At 39.3% G+C, this 17,164-nt stretch overlaps 1 protein-coding gene across 2 annotated transcripts in view; it reads left to right on the top strand.

Annotated features, from left to right (window-relative positions):
* Positions 1-17,164, top strand: part of LOC124870069 (solute carrier family 12 member 7-like) — a 36,416-nt gene that overhangs the window by 13,367 nt on the left and 5,885 nt on the right. For both annotated transcript variants that reach the window (XM_047368511.1, XM_047368512.1), the window contains exons 5-22: positions 540-594; positions 1,739-1,869; positions 1,948-2,072; positions 2,152-2,256; positions 3,095-3,306; positions 3,797-3,964; positions 4,080-4,178; positions 4,349-4,406; positions 4,596-4,770; positions 12,243-12,361; positions 12,447-12,545; positions 13,088-13,207; positions 13,553-13,657; positions 13,763-13,931; positions 14,869-15,064; positions 15,484-15,653; positions 15,781-15,912; positions 16,050-16,157. In XM_047368511.1, coding sequence (XP_047224467.1) covers positions 540-594; positions 1,739-1,869; positions 1,948-2,072; positions 2,152-2,256; positions 3,095-3,306; positions 3,797-3,964; positions 4,080-4,178; positions 4,349-4,406; positions 4,596-4,770; positions 12,243-12,361; positions 12,447-12,545; positions 13,088-13,207; positions 13,553-13,657; positions 13,763-13,931; positions 14,869-15,064; positions 15,484-15,653; positions 15,781-15,912; positions 16,050-16,157 — 2,346 coding nt within the window. The remainder of the gene's footprint in view (positions 1-539; positions 595-1,738; positions 1,870-1,947; positions 2,073-2,151; positions 2,257-3,094; positions 3,307-3,796; positions 3,965-4,079; positions 4,179-4,348; positions 4,407-4,595; positions 4,771-12,242; positions 12,362-12,446; positions 12,546-13,087; positions 13,208-13,552; positions 13,658-13,762; positions 13,932-14,868; positions 15,065-15,483; positions 15,654-15,780; positions 15,913-16,049; positions 16,158-17,164) is intronic.

Here is a 17,164-nt window from a genome sequence, read left to right on the forward strand (position 1 = left end):
AATATAATGTAATTCTTTTTTCATTGCAACATAACAATTATTTTATCTCATCCTTAATTATGATCTGAGAAATGGAAAAAATCAGCTCAAGCGAATGTAAAATTTGGGGACCCTGTGTGTTTAGTTTTTCTTTATTCTGCTTTGTTTGTATTTAATCAGTATTTTTTTGTATTTTAATAACACATGAACTAAAGAGACGGGTCATGTGTTGGTAACCTGGCTTAGTTGTGGACATAGCTCCAATGACCCATGCTATCACTTGATATGCATTATCCTATTTATTGATTAGAGCTGTTTTTACATTAATAAATGACCGTTGCTTGTATGGACAAATGTGTATGTTTTGGTCATCTTTGGAAACATATTATCATTTTTATCAGCATCAATAGTACCGTCAAGCATTTAAACATTCAGATATTCATATTAAAATTCTGGTTGACCTTTGCCAATATAAATGTCTGACTTTGAGGTACTGATAAAGTTGATTACAATTCTGTTATTTTTACTAACATCTAAACATTTGTCTTCTCTTTGAACAGACCTTGCTCACTGCCATATCAATGAGTGCCATAGCAACTAATGGAATGGTACCAGGTAGAAAAAATCTCATCCTTTTAAAACATTACAGAACATTACCATTTTGCTATGATGTATTTCAGGGGTTTGCAACTAAACTGAAAATAATTGTGTTCAACATGTTTTGGACAAATGACTTGCAATAGAAAAAGATATAAAGCTTGTCTTCAAAAGTCTCAAAGTGTATATTAGGTAACGATATTATAAATTAGAGAAAAGTAACACGCTTAACCAAATGGCAAAATATTTGTTGTAGCGGTCACTGGCTAGCCGTATGCGTGCAATAAAACATCCTGTAGTAATTAACAACACTATTTAATTATATTTTCTATTAATAATTCCAATTAATATCAAGGAATAAAACTGATCTATCCCATTTCTATAGTATAAGGGCATATTATTTAGCTCTACTTGCAAACTTTACAGAATGAAACTGGAATATTGGAACAATTCACTACCAGAATCAAGAATTAACCAGTTAGTAACCAGACTGCTACATTTTAATGAGAAATTAAGTCAGCAAAGAAAACATTACATTATTTAACCAACAGGAATGAATAAATACTGTAAATAAACAACATAGCTGAGAAAGCAAGTTCTGAGTATCAGCACATCAGAGCTCCAATTTTTCTAATTTCCTGTTCTGTCCCTCTCTCTCTCTTTCTCTCTGTCTTTCTCTCTCTCTTAAATTTAAATGCAATGTGTAATTCAGAACTATAAATACCTGGCCTACTTTTTAAGTAAAGGTTTGGAGACTTTGGACTTTGGTCTGAAATCAGACTGCTGTGTCACTCCTCTCTGGGAACCGTATTTTCCAGGGAGTGGTGGAAAAAAACATTGCCACCGAATCTTAAACAAGTTAATCAGGCTGAGTAAATCCGACTGGGCTTCATCTTGGTTTTGTGTATTTCTTTGACTTGTCAGTCCATCATTCTGACTGTTTGTAAGCATTAGCCAGCACCTAGATGTTACCCCGTTGTGCTGTCATTAGACACTGATCATGAAAATGTGCTTGTGGCATATCACACAATCAAGGAAGAAACAGAATCTGTGAATTTTTTTAATCCTATTGTTACAAATCCTATCTTTTTTAATGAATAAAACTGAAAATAACCTGGAATAGGATTAGCAGTAATCCATCTGGAATTGTATCTCTTTGTAGCTGGTGGCTCGTACTACATGATCTCCAGATCGTTGGGTCCAGAATTTGGAGGAGCAGTGGGTCTTTGTTTCTACCTGGGAACCACCTTCGCTGGGTCGCTCTACATTTTGGGCACCATAGAGATCCTGCTGGTATATGTGCCCGCAGAGGCAACTGCATGTGAGCTGGTAGTTTTGTGACTCATTGGCTCTGTTTTTGGTTGCTTTCAGACGTACATTGTTCCAACAGCAACAATATTTAAAGACGATAACGGGGAAGCGACGCCAAACAACATGCGTGTCTATGGGACGTGCTGCCTTCTCCTGATGGCTCTGGTAGTGTTTGTTGGGGTGAAGTGAGTGCCCACACATATAAATGAATGAAAACAATCATGCAAGGACACATTTTCACCACTTATTCTTTTCTATCTGTAGGTATGTGAACAAATTGGCTTTAGTGTTTCTTTCCTGTGTGGTTCTTTCCATCATGGCTATATATGCAGGAGCCATCAAGACATTAATTGAGCTGCCAGAGTTTAGGTGAGTGCCCCAAGAATCATTCAGAACAGTTGTTATATGTAGCTTATGTGCTTTAGCGAGAATACTATTTCATTGACCAAATGTGAGTTTATTTGAAGCTCTTTAAGAGGTCTTCAATCTAAAAAGTCAATCCTAAGAATTATTGTTAGCTGAGGCAACCTGCGTGTGTTTTGCTGGTACTCACAAAAATGCTGGTGTAAATCATTTGCAAGACAAATACAAGAGAACTGTGACTCAAGAACAAGTGCTAGTGGCTGATGTTCCATTCACACTGGAAGTCTGAATCTGGATCCGGGAATGATATTTAAAGCAACTTAACCATATCCATTTGCAAGTTTGAAAAGCAATTGGATTTGCTACTTGATATTCTGAAGGACCAGGCTAACTACTATTAGCATCAAAAAGCTTAAAGCTCCCCAGCTAATAACAAAATGTATCTCAGCATGTTTTGCCTTAAAACACTTTAGGAACTCGCTTACTAAAGCAAGTTGTGTAAATAAAATAAGATACAAACCATTAGAAGTGCAAAAAAACATTTATTTTAACTGCAGCTATCACAAAATATTACGTGATGTTTATGCAGGGCAACCACATTTGATTTTGAGGTCATTGTTGCAGAGAAACTGCAGGCTCCCCCAGTGGAATTTTTCTTACTACAAACTTAAACATTTTAACTTCGAAATGGAACTGAGGTTTTTCTTGTTCTAAATAGTTTGAAAACCATTGTTTTCTTACATATTGCAATAAAACACAAAGACTCGTCACTGTGTTTGTCTAAGAACCCAAGCTCCCTCAACCACCGTGGGTGCTATTATTTTATCTACTTTCTTCTTTGCAGTGTGTGTCTGTTGGGAAATCGCTCTCTGAAGAATGAATTGTTTGAATCATGTGCAAAGATGGACGTTCTCAACAACAACTCTGTCACCACGGACCTGTGGAATTTTTTCTGTGAAAGTGAATATGGCAATGCAACCTGCGATGAGTTCTTCACCTTAAACAACCTGACAGAAATTCCAGCCATACCTGGGCTTCTGAGTGGAGTTATCAAAGGTGAGAATAAAAAATCCATTCATTCACTCATTTATCTTCTATACCCCATATTCCATAGTGGGTCACGAGGGAGCTGGTGCCTTTCTCCAGCAGTCTACGGGCGAGAGGCTCGGTACACTCTGGACGGGTCGCCAATCCATTGCAGGACAACACAGAGACATAAGGACAAAAAAAACATGCACACACTCATTCACACCTAAGGGCAATTTAGAGAGAACAGTTTACCTAACAGTTATGTTTTTGTACTGTGGAATGAAACCAGAGTACCCGGTGAGAAACCATGCATGCACGGGGAGAGCATGCAAACTCCATGCAGAAAGACCCCCGGCCGGCCGGAGTCTCTTCAAATTTGATCCCATAAAAATTTATAAATTCACTTGGAGTTCCAGCTGACCAAACAGTCTTATTTTTTCCCAAACAATCATTCTGTATTATAATCACTTGATGTTTTTGTTGTAACCAATTGTACTTTTTGTTATATCCTCATCAGACAACTTGTGGAGCAACTATGGTCCAGCTGGCATGGTGATAGAGAAGAATAATTTGCATTCTGAATTTCCTCAGATCCCATCTACAGACAGAGATCAATACTTTGTCTTTAATGACATCACCACATACTTCACGTTGTTGGTTGGGATATACTTCCCTTCCGTCACAGGTAGATCATCTTAATAGTCAAATAAGCTCAAAATTAAAGTAATCTTGGATTTAAAACCTTTTTAATATCCTTTTTTCTGATAAGTGTACTTTATTTGTAAATGTCTTCTTTTTAGGGATTATGGCTGGTTCAAACAGATCTGGTGATCTTAGAGATGCTCAGAGATCCATCCCAGTAGGAACTATCCTGGCTATTCTCACCACTTCTTTCCTCTGTATCCCTTATATGAGTAATCAGTGTGTATGCAGCTAATACACGGTGGTTCTGCAACTGTTGTTGATGGATTAAATTTACTACATTACTTACTTGTAGCTTTCTTTTATTCTGTAGAATATAGATGTTGCACAGTAGCCACTGGTATTATTTTCTTAATGTCATGTCCAGATATCTCCTTTGTGTTGTTGTTTGGAGCTTGTATCGAAGGAGTGGTGCTGAGAGACAAGTAAGAGAATGTTTAGAAAACACTATCAAATGTTGTAGGAAAATGGTGGTATATATTGCATTTATATGCTGTCGGTTTCTATAGATTTTAAAAGGGTAAATTAAAGACAACCAGTATACCAAAAAATTCATTTAGTGTAGTTTGGTTTTCATGCTACAATCCAGCTATGCTATATATTTGTTTTTTCAGGTTTGGTGTCTCAGTAAAAAAGAACCCAGTGATTGGTGTTCTAGCCTGGCCATCCCCGTTGGTGATTGTGATTGGCTCGTTTTTCTCTTGCTGTGGTGCGGGGTTGCAGAGCTTGACTGGTGCCCCCCGTCTATTGCAGGCCATCGCCCATGATGGCATAATCCCTTTCTTACAGGTAGGTGATCAAAGATTTTTACTCTAAGATATTATGATTTATGAAGACTGCTTACGAAAAAAGTTGCTTAACTAGCTTTTCATGATTGGTAACCCTATAATGTTTTGGGTTTCTGATATTTGCATTTATTTTGTAAGTAATTTTACATAATTGTATTTAATATTGATTTGTATTGTGTAAGTGTTGTAATACCATCTTAACCTGTTTCAGAAAACTTTAATAACTTATCTGGATGGATTCCTTTAGAAATAATACACCCATGAAAACATGCTCAGCATCAAAATGTGTCAGCATAGTTTGCGGTCGGCAGCTGATATAGTGAAGATGCTCAGAATGACCAAGACCAAGAAATCTCACAAATTTCGTAGGCTGGTCCCTAGACAACTCCCTGGTCGTCTAGAGATAGGAAGATAACACTCTATTGTCTACTCCCTGTACTCGTATGACTGTACTGCAGCTCACCTATCAAATTCCATTAGCAAATTTACAGATGACTCTACCGTTGATGGGCTCATTTCAGGGTCAGATGGGACAAATTACAGGGACTAGATCGAGAAACTATCAGTATGGGGCAGAAACAATAATTCACAACTGAGCACCACAAAGACAAAGGAGCTGACCTTGGACTTTAGGAGGAAACGGCAAGTGGAGTCAGTGTGATGAGAGTCGAGACCTTGCTTCCGCCTCTCTGCCTGCTCAGACGCTTTTCTCCTAAGCTCCCTGCTTGCTTGCATTCTTTTACTCCTAACTTTTTATCTCTTAGCCAAAATTACAGAAATATTGGACTAAAACTACTTCCTACCAGCGACTCCCAAGCATTATTATTATTTAAATTTTTTTCTAAAAGATTTTGATGTTTTTATAATGGAACTCGATAGAGGGGTTGACGCCAGCTAATCAGCACAATCAGCCTCCCTTCACCACAGAGGACTTCGACAAACCTTTACAGAAATTGGCTGTTTTGGAGATGAAAATCCATCGACTATAAGTTAATGTGCAGGTGAATATGGGGTACAACGATGATTCAACTCTGCCTGTGATCCCAAACAGTGACAGCCAGCTCAACAACTCAGCCAGCAATCAGAACACTGAGAATAAACCTACCGGCAGACCCCTCCGGCTTGTTTTAGGCGCATGCCCACAAAATCAAGGTGGACGACTCACTGGAAGATCTCAGCAATTAAATAAATAAGAATGGCCAAAATTACAGAGAAATGCCCCCGTTTCCCCTGGGAAAAGGAGACTTCGACAGCGAGCTGCTGTCACAACAACTGATAGGATCGAGACAGCTGGAAATAATGGAATTCCCCTCCAAAACAGAGTGGCCCCACTACAGAATGAAAACCAGGAAAATTATCCATCTTCTGAGAACAATAAAAGGTTTGAGAACAACCTTCATTTTAAACAGTCTTCCCCTAAATTACCAGAGAAAAAGCGCTCCACCAAGAACCCTAATAGTGGGCAACACAGCTGTGGATGGGATTAAAAACTTCTGCAACAAGAAAAACACAGAAGTTATGATTGGTACCAGTAACATGGTGTCTGATATCTCAGAATATTCTGGCAATCACAGAAAAGCGCCCGTCTCTAGAAAACCTTATTATACACTGTGGAGCCATGGCTGACGTGGCTAAGAAAAAATCAGAAGGACTGAAGGAGGGTTTCACTCGTTTTCTGAATATTGTTGGAGGTCTCAATATCAAGGTGTTTCTCAGCGGAACCTTTGCACCGATTTTCTGTGGAGAGGAAATTTCTTCTGATGATTAATAAATGGTTGAAATAAACATGTGCTACTACATCTGTGAACTTCATCGACAACTTCAATATTTTTTGGGAAAAAAGACAACTCTTCAAGCAAGATGGTTTTCTGTTTGAACAAGCCAGGAGCCAGACGTCTCACATCTAATCTGTTCTATTCATTAAATAATCTGCCAGCAGCTTCAACCTCCAGCAGAGAACATGGAGCATCAACAACAATGATAACGCTGCCTCCAACAGCTCCAGCAGAGACAACCGGCCAGTTGGCTGAGAAAGAGAAGTCATCACAAAAGGTCTCCCTGTCGAAATACACAGGAGAAGTGGACCCCCCCGTTATACCCCCCTCCCCCCAAACCCAGACCCAGACCGACACCCCCGGTAAACCCCCTTCACCCCAGACCCCAACCCAGACCGCACAGAACTCTCCCATCTCCCTACTGAGCCCGCTTTTTGCTGTACTGGATTCTGATAACATGAAAGGAGCTCTAAAGATCGGGACCCAGATGGCTCTGACATCTTCTCCATTCAACACCCCCCGTGGCCGTGGCCCGGCTACTAAACCAACATCTTCCAAATGCCGCAGACCTCCACCACCTTCTAATCTATCTCCTCCTAATCAGGACCTTCAAATCACTTCTCTGTGATACAGTCTGGGCCCCAGTGGTAACTCTATCAGAAATGAGCAAGTCCAGGAGGAACTTGGGCCCCTAATAGGAGATAGTTGTAAAATCTCTGTGCTTATATGTGACAGAAAGAACAAAGCCAAAAGGATAAGAGACAGTAATAAAAAATCAAAAAAAGCCATAAACTGTCAGGTATAACCAGATACAGAGTTAATCAATTCAATTTAAAGATACTTTATTGATCCCCGAGGGGAAATTAGAAGTCCAGTACAACCCATCCAAAAGGGGGGACAGGTCACCAAGGCTTTGCTGCCCACTCACAGGCGCTGCCCTTAATATCAGCAACTAAGTCATAAAAAACGGGCTTTACTGAACATTAGATCTCTGTCAGGAAAATCATTTTTAATCAATGACTTCATTACTGACCACGATCTTGATGTTATGTTTTTAACAGAAACGTGGTTACAAGAATTTAATGAAGCTCCCATTCTGATAGAGTCGACCGCTCCGAACTACAATTTTCTTTGTGAGAGCAGACAACAAAGAAAATGTGGAGGGATGGCCACTTTGTTTAGAGATTTACTAAAGTGTAAAAAAGTATTTCTGGGCAAATTTGACTCTTTTGAATATTTGGCTCTCCAGATAAAGAGCTCGATCCGAACCATGTTCTTGAATATTTACAGGCCTCCTAAGTCTAAAACAAATTAATCAGTGATTTTAATGAGCTTTTATCTGTGATATGTGTTGATTATGACTGTTTAATTATTGTGGGAGACTTGAACATTCACATGGACAATCCTGAAGACACTCTTAGAAATTTTGGTTTGACTCAACATGTTAAACAGCAAACGCACAAACAGGGACATATTTTGGACTTGATCATCACTAAGAGTCTAAAAATTTCCAAGGTGTCTGTAAATGATGTTGCCCTATCTGACCACTTTTCTGTTATTTTTGAAAGCATCATCTCCAATGGCTCAGTTTGCCAAAGAGACATGATAAGAAAACGCATCTTTGAGGACGGTGCTGCTGAAACCTTTAACCAGATTTACTCTTCCACTTTGCCCTGTAACACTGTAGATGAGCTGGTAGATAACTTTCATTCTAAAATCTCAGACATCATTGATTAATTTGCTCCAATTAAAGTGAAAGTTGTATCTGGGAAGAAAATCTCTCCGTGGAGAAGTGCTCCACCAGTCAGAAGTGAAAAAAAGGAGTGTCAAAAAGCTGAACGCAGGTGGCAAAAGACTGGACTCCACGTTCACTATATTATCTATAAAGAGAGACTATACAGATATAACCTACAACTGAAAAATGCAAGGGAATCTTTCTTTTCTGAGATCATCAGCAAAAACATCAACAGAACATTAACTTTCATTAACTTATTTGCCACGGTCGACAGGTTAACAAACCCTCCTGTAACTGTAGCATCTGAACTCCACTCTACCAGGGTCTGCAATGAATTTGCTAACTTCCTCACTGAAAAAACCCAAAAGATCAGAGGGGCAGTCAGCACATCCACATCAACTCCAGTACTAAAGTTGTCTCCAACTAGAACTGATTTTGACAAAGTTTCCCAATTTCACCAAATAAACTACAAAAACTTAGAAGAAATCGTACAGCAACTAAGTTCTTCTTCCTGCCGTCTCGATGTTTTACCCACAGCTTTCCTTAAGCTTTGCCTGTAATAACATCTGATTTAACACAAATAATAAATGCGTCCCTTTTGTCAGGTGTTTTCCCCCAGGCTTTGAAAACAGCAATTATCAAACCTCTATTGAAAAAGAGCAACTTGGACAAGCTGCTACTACAGAACTACAGGCCTATATCAAACCTCCCCTTCATCAGTAAGATTATTGAAAAAGCTGTGTTTCAACAGTTAAACAACTTTCTAACAACAACCAACCGCTTTGATGTCTTCCAGTCAGGCTTCCGTGCTCACCACAGTACAGAGACTGCTCTTATCAAGGTGGTCAATGACATCCATATAAATGCGGACTGTGGAAGAACCACAGTGCTGGTATTATTGGACCTTAGTGCAGCATTCGACACTGTTGATCACTCCATTTTATTAGAGCGCCTGGAAAACTGGGTCGGCCTTTCTGGTACAGCACTCAACTGGTTTAAATCCTACTTGAAGGACAGGGACTTTTTTGTGTCAGTAGGTAACTAGAGACCACAAAAATCACATGTGGCGTTCCCCAAGGGTCCATCTTAGGGCCCCTCCTATTCAATATCTACATTCTCCCCCTAACTCAGATTTTAATAAACAACAACGTAAGTTATCATAACTATGCTGACGACACACAGCTATACGTTACGATGTCACCAGGTGACTATGAACCCATTCAAGCGCTGGGTAAATGCTTAGAAGAAATCTGTGCTTGGATGTGCCAAAATGTTCTTCCGCTGAATCAAAACAAAACTGAAGTAATAATCTACGGACAAAAGGAAGAGCATTTAAAAGTTAGCACACAGCTTCAGTTACTACAACTAGAAACCACCAATCAGGTTCGAAATCTGGGTGTAGTGATGGACTCAGACCTGAACCTTCAGAGGCACATAAAGGTAGTAACTAGGTCGGCGTTCTGTCACCTAAAGAACATCTCCAGGATTAAAGGACTAATGTCTCAGCAGGACCTTGAAAAACTAATTCATGTGTTCATCTTTAGTAGAATTGATTACTGCAACGGTGTCTTCACAGGTCTGCCTAAAAAGTAAATCAGACAGCTCCAGTTGATCCAGAACGCTGCTGCCCGCATTGTCACTAGAACTAAGAAAGTGGAGCACCCCGGTTCTAAAGTCTTTACACTGGCTTTAAAATACTTCTGTTAGTCCATAAATCACTGAATGGCTCAGCACCAAAATACCTTACAGACTTGTTGTCAGTGTATCAACCACCCAGACCTGTCAGGTTTTCTGGCACAAATCTACTCTGCATACCCAGAACCAGAACCAAACATGGAGAAGCAGCTTTTAGTTCTTATGCTTCACTAATCTGGAATAAACACCCAGAAAACTGTAAAAGCGCTGAAACCCTAAGTTGCTTTAAATCGAAATTAAAAACGTATTTGTTTAGAGTGGCCTTTCAATGTCTTATCTAAACATTATTAGTTAAGTTTTCAGTTCAACTTTCCTTTAGTTTTCTTATCCATCATTCTATTCTCTTTAATTTTTTTATTAGCTCTGTTGTTTGATTTTCTGTGTCATTGTAATGTTTTTCCTTATGTACAGCGCCTTGAGTGCCTTGTTGCTGAAAAGCGCAATATAAATAAATTTGACTTGACTTGACTTGACTTAAAGTACCTGAGGTTCCACATCTCTGGCAATCTGTCCTGGACCACTGTGACCACTGCAGTACTTAAGAAGGAGGAGTGTCTCTATTTTTTCTAAGACTGCTAAAAAACACAATAAGAAAAGGAAGCTACTGGTGCCCTTATTGCACTAGAGTCTGGAGCATCCTGACGTACAAGCAGTATATCAGGATTCCCAGTCTTGACAACATTGCCTACTACTTCAGCAGAACTAAAAACATTCTAAAGGACTGTAGACTCACTCGAGTGTGTGTTTGTCACCTGAAAGTGTACATTTGTTAGTGTAGCAAGAATGGTAGAGGTCCTGCAATCCACATCACCTAAGACCAACAAGCAGGTAGAGCTGGCTTCGGAGGCCCGCAGCAGTCTTAGCCAAACATAAAGCATCACCTCTGGTCAGCCATACGCCCACTACTGAAGTAGAATGCCAGGAGGGCACTGGAGCAGCAGCCCCCAGGTCAAAGAGGCACAGTGAAAGACGCAGGGGGGGTTGCAGTAGTTCCGGCATTGGTTCTCCTGGGGTTCCTGTGCTCTGTGGGGGCCTTCGGATGTCTAGGGCTCGGATCTCCTCCGTATCTGTCCCGGGTCCAGGGGGGCAGGTCCGTGGCTCCTCACACTCACTAGTGCATATTTTTATGGAGAAACCTTGTATACACAACCACACTCACATTCAGACCCACAGGTGTTTAGATTCAGGTGTTAACAGATACAAAATGTTCTATACTGAGCTGCATTTACCATTAAATACATCTTGCATTGAAGTACCGTGCACTTTTTGGTAAAAAAGCTGGTAAAATAAATGTTTCAGCAGGTGTAGAAGCAAGCAGGGTGTTATCCTGTATTCTCTTCATCCTTCTTTCTTTCCTCTATTCTTTTCTCCTTCTCTGCCCTTTTCTTTCTGCCTCAACTCTCTCTCGTTCGTGCTTTTTATTTTTTTCCTTTTCATTTCTGTCTCTGTGTCTGTAACAATTGAAGTAATCCCAAAGCAATCCCAAAGTTTCTAATAACATTTATTTTATAAATATCAAGCAGAGCTTTAAAGCTTTAGCTGTAATGCTCCACTTGTGAAAGTAAATCTGTTGGGCATTTTCTTGGCACTCAGACAACAATTCTGAGCGCTGCTCTACCGGACAGGAGGTGGTGAAGGTGTATAAATACCTCAGTATTCACCCAGACAATAGACTGGACTTGAGATGCAAAAGTGAAGCTGTCTACAAGAAAGGACGGAGCAGACTGTACTTCTTGGGGAAGCTTAGGTCATTCAGTGTTTGTAGCAAGATGCTGCATATCTTCTATAGGTCTGTTGTAGAGAGTGGAATCTCATCTGCCATTATCTGTTGGGGAAGCAGTACCAGAGTCCGTGACTTAAAAAAACCTCAACAAGCTCTGGGGACTAATCTAGAACCTCTGCAGATGAAAGTGTAGAGATGGATTTTTCATAAAATGAGGAACATTATGAACAACCCAGAGCATCCTCTTCATCAGACTGTCATACAATAACTGAGTGTCTTTAGTAAGAGGCTTCTTCAGATCTGCTGTAGGATAGATTGTTACAGGAAATCCTTCTTGCCCACAGCCATCAGCATCTAAAACAACTCTTTGAAGTAGCCCGCATATTATGAGTTAAAACAACATTTAATTTACCTTTGGGATTAATAAAGTCTTTTTGAATTAAATTAAATTAAATTTAACTGAGACCCCTTTCATACAATAACTGTGAGTTATGGGAATGGAAATCTGATCAGACCTCTGTCCACTGTGTTTCTGTCTTTTTCAGGTCTTTGGTCATGGCAAGACAAACGGCGAGCCGACCTGGGCTCTTTTACTCACAGTTGGAATTTGTGAGATAGGAATCCTTATTGCCTCTCTGGATGAAGTGGCCCCCATCCTCTCCATGTACACTGCTGGAAGTCACCCACATGCTTTACCTTATTGTTCTCCTTTTGTGTCACTAAACTCTCCATATTGTTTATCCTTTAAGGTTTTTCCTCATGTGCTATCTGTTTGTCAACTTGGCCTGTGCTGTTCAGACTTTGCTCCGTACACCTAATTGGAGACCCCGCTTTAAGTTCTATCACTGGTGAGAAATCATTCATTCACTCATATCCTTACTTTCTTCATCAAGCTCTTATATCTTTGTCTACTTGTGTCTTTCCTTCATTCTTTTTGTTCTCCATATCTTTGTCTTTCTTTCTTTCTTTCTTTATTTCTTCCTTGATTTCTTCCTTCCTTGATTGCTTCTCCTCTTCTGTTTTTCTGTCATTTATTTTTCCCATTTTTCCTCCTTTGTGTCTCTCCTTCACTGCCCTGCCTTTGTTGTTCTCTTCTTCTTCCTCCTATTTTATCTTCAGTGCCCCCTTTCTTACCTTCTAGTTTCTGCTTTTTACTGGTTTTACATTTAAAGCTTAATTACTGTCGAAATATCTGTCATAAACACACAGTTAACTTTAGTATTTTGCATTTAAAAATTTTATGTAAAGAACTAAGACCTTTGGAAAAGTGAGTCTGGAAAAGTTTGGAATTTATACATAGAAAATGTGTAGAAACCCTGTCAGTAACAACTTCTTTTAAATGTTTATTTCAGTACAGCTGTCTCATAGTCTTTGTGTTTGTTTCCTGCAGGACTCTTTCCTTCTTAGGCATGAGTCTCTGTCTCTCCCTCATGTTCATCTGCTCCTGGTTTTATGCTCTGATTGCCATTTTAATCGCCGGCTGTATTTACAAATACATTGAATACAGAGGGTGAGTTCAGACGTTTGAGGCCAAGAGGTCATTTTAAAATTGCTGTAAACAAGGATTTAGTAATGACTTTAATAGAATAATTTCACCTTTACCTTGATGTCTCAGTGGACCACAGGGGAAGCTTTGTTTTAACAATGTAGTCTTTTCTTCATTATGGCACCACTGAATTAGTTCCTGAAGAAGTAGCATACACAGATCTTTACAAACGAAAAGCTATTCCTTTAAATGTAGTCTTTAAGTTTGTTCTGTAGTCAGTGACATGCAATTTATTACAATATCAACACATTTAGAGAGACTAGAGATACCCATTTCAGTAGAGAAATGATTCTTTCCTATTTGCTGCAGAGCTGTGAAGGAGTGGGGTGATGGAATCAGAGGTCTGTCCTTAAATGCAGCACGTTATGCTCTCATTCGCCTGGAAGAAGTACAGCTGCACACCAAAAACTGGAGGTGAGTGTCATTGCGTTTATACAGAATCTATTAAAAAAGTTATATATAGATATGTTTTATGTGTTTCACTTGTATTCAGCAAATATTTTTAATCTGTTTTTGCAGACCACAGCTGATGGTGTTGTGTAAACTGAACAATGACCTTGAAGTGAAGCACCCTCGTCTCCTGTCCTTCACCTCACAGCTCAAAGCAGGCAAAGGACTTACAATTGTCTGTTCGGTGCTGGAGGGGACATACATGACACGCAAGGCAGATGCCAATGTTGGGGAGCAGGTCTGACTCTTCTGCTCTGCATCTTCAGCTCACCCGCTGTTACATCATGTCAGACCATTTTAATATGGAATGACAATAATAAATTGATGTACAGTGGAACATGTATGTTTTTTTTTCTCTGTATCAGTTTGAACCTTTTATAAGCAGGCAGAATATTTTACAAATTGATTGAAACTACTTGAACTTTTTTTTAAATTTTGTCAAATTACAACTATAAACATCATTATATTTTATTGGTCTTTTTTGTGAGAGACCAGCACAAAGTACTGTTTAATTGTAAAGTGGAAGAAAAACAATACGTCGGTTTCAAAGTTTAATAAAGAAAAACCTGAAATTTAAGCAACCCCTTTTAATCTGATATCCTTAAATAACTTCAAAGGGAACCCAGAAGGATCAGGGATAAATTGTGGAGTTGTTTAAAGCAGCGTTAGGTTAAGCTTTGAACATCTCACTGCACAGTGTTCAATCTATCATCCACAAATGAAAAGTGTATTGCACAACTGCAAACCTACCAAGATTTACCTGTTCATCCAAACTGGCAGGCTTGGTTTGTTAGATGTCCAAAGATGCTATAAACATACCCTAATGGACTTGAAGAGGTACTTGCAGGAAAAAGTGGTTCTGCAAAGTATTGACTCACTGCTGTATCAGCCAGACAGCAGTGACCAATAAGCCACGCCCCTTTTTGGCTTTAGAATGTCATACGAAATGGCCTACTCTCTGTGTGAAAAGGTGAGCTGACCTGAGGCAACTTTAGTGCCTTAAGCATCACATCTCCGAGCCTAGTGAGCCAGCCTGCTATGTTAAAGGATATTGCAGTTTAACATTTTCAGTATGAATAAAAAAATTGTATTCTTATCTTGAAAAAATACTGTAAAAAATTTAATTTCTCAAGTAGATCCTTGATCTTGAACTAACATTTCCTTTTCAACCGCAGAAAATGAAAGCGGCCATGGCTGCAGAGCGGACCAAGGGTTTCTCCCATGTTATTGTGTCATCCAGCCTGCGGGATGGTTTCTCCATACTGATCCAGTCGGCAGGACTGGGAGGAATGAAACACAACACAGTCCTGATGGCGTGGCCGGCAGGCTGGAAGCAGGCCAGGGACTCCCTTGCTAGAAGAAACTTTATAGGTAAACCTCACAGAAGTGTAGTTTATTCTCAGAGTTCATGAAACGAGTCAAATAAACATATACTTGGGCTTTATAAACCAAAAGAGCTTTTGAAAAGCTGAACTGTGTAACAACCGGAGACTTATTTTAAAAGTATTCGGAAATTTAAAAACTCTGTGTTATATGTTGTATTTTATAGTTTACATCTAAAAAAATATATAGCTGTAAAGAACCTCAATTTAGCTTTTACACATACCAATTTATAGATAGTGCACATCTACTGAAGTCTTACATATTAAATGTTCCCCTATTTAACTGCAGCACCTCACCTCTCAGACAACTATGCTGAGATGGAGAGAAATTAACACACCAGATAAGCCCGTTATCTCAGCGTGAGTAAAAAATTGTAATTATCCAGGTTTTTTTCTGTCTCCATCCAGAGACAGTGAGAGAGACGACGGAGGCTCATCAGGCTCTGCTGGTCGCAAAGAACATCGACCATTTCCCTGACAACCAAGAGCGCCTGAAGGAGGGAACTATTGACGTGTGGTGGATTGTACATGACGGGGGACTCCTCATGCTGCTGCCCTTTTTACTTATGCAGCACAAGGTGTGTGGTTGCTGCAGGTTTTATGTCAGCGGGGCAATGTTTGGTTTTATATGGCTTACTTACTGAGAAGGATAGGAGAATGTAATGTTTATCTGCCATTAGCTGTTACTCATGCAAGTGCTTGTAGGTGTGGAGGAAGTCCAAAATGAGAGTCTTCACAGTAGCCCAGCTGGATGACAACTCCATCCAGATGAAAAAGGATCTGCAGGTGTTTTTATACCACCTACGCCTGGATGCAGAGGTGGAGGTGGTGGAGATGGTAAGACAACACAGTTTTACCCAGTGGTCCTCTATTAAACTTAGTATAACAGTAGTTTCCCTTGACATTACAAAAATTAACAATACTGCTTAATGCTATACATTCTAAATTTGCTGGTGTTCTATCTGCTTCTGTAGCATGGCAGTGACATCTCAGCATTTACATATGAGAAGACTCTGAAGATGGAGCAGAGGTCCCAAATGCTGAAGGAGATGCAGTTGTCCCGCACTGAGAGGCAGAGAGAGGTATGATCACACATGCATTATCAATTTGTATTTAATGTATCTTTTATACAATGTATAATCTCAGGGCTCCAGACTAACTGCTTGCACTGGTTACTGTGGTTTGCCTAAATTTTCCATCTCAAAGCACTTACACAAACTTTTAGATGCACCCAAACTTTTCACAGCTCATAAACTAACAGTTTCTATTAAGTAAATCTAGTAACGGTAATAGGGGTGCAGTCGTATGAAAATTTTGTTTCATAATTATTTTTGTATAAATTCATCACAGTTCCATTCTATCTGCTTTATATCTAAAACAGGTCTGGGAATGAGGCATTGTTTATCGAAATGGCCAGGATAGAAAAGGTTAAATTACAAAAATAAATAAAAACAGATTTGAAAAGGTTGCATTTTTAAGACAGTGGTTGTAATTTTGTATTAAAATACAATTACAGAGGGGACTTGTGCAGATGGAAATTTTTTTACTGTGTATAAGGAGTTAAACTGCTGCTGCATATTAAATGAACAAATATCTGTTTGTTGAATAAACAAACTGTCAGGAGCTGATGGCAGGCTGCAGCAGGAGCACACACGTTTCTACAAGTAGAGAGGATTCTGTAGGCTGTTTTAATCAGCTTCAAAATATATTTGAAGTTCAGTGTTTGTTTAGGGCTCTTATTGTGAAGGGTCAAAGGAAGTTGTGTCTCAGTTCAGTTGCTGGATTGACAAAATCAATGAACTGTATTAGGCAACAAAAAAAAACCTTGGTTTTATTTTTTGCTGACATAACAAGTAAAAGCAGAGCCTTGACTGATATGCCACTACTCCAAGTTATCTGACAAGCTATTAAGAAGATGAACAGATAAATCAGACTATTTTGAAGCTGGTAAAAATCCAGCTAAAAGTTTATTTAGACTTACCAGTACACAGGGCAAATACATGGAGGCGATTCTTTCTACACGATGGACTGACAGAAATGTTAGGCACACCAGTGCAACTAAGATTGAAAAATGATTGTATGAACAACC

This window comes from Girardinichthys multiradiatus, chromosome 6 (assembly GCF_021462225.1).
Source record: "Girardinichthys multiradiatus isolate DD_20200921_A chromosome 6, DD_fGirMul_XY1, whole genome shotgun sequence".
NCBI lineage: Eukaryota > Metazoa > Chordata > Actinopteri > Cyprinodontiformes > Goodeidae > Girardinichthys > Girardinichthys multiradiatus.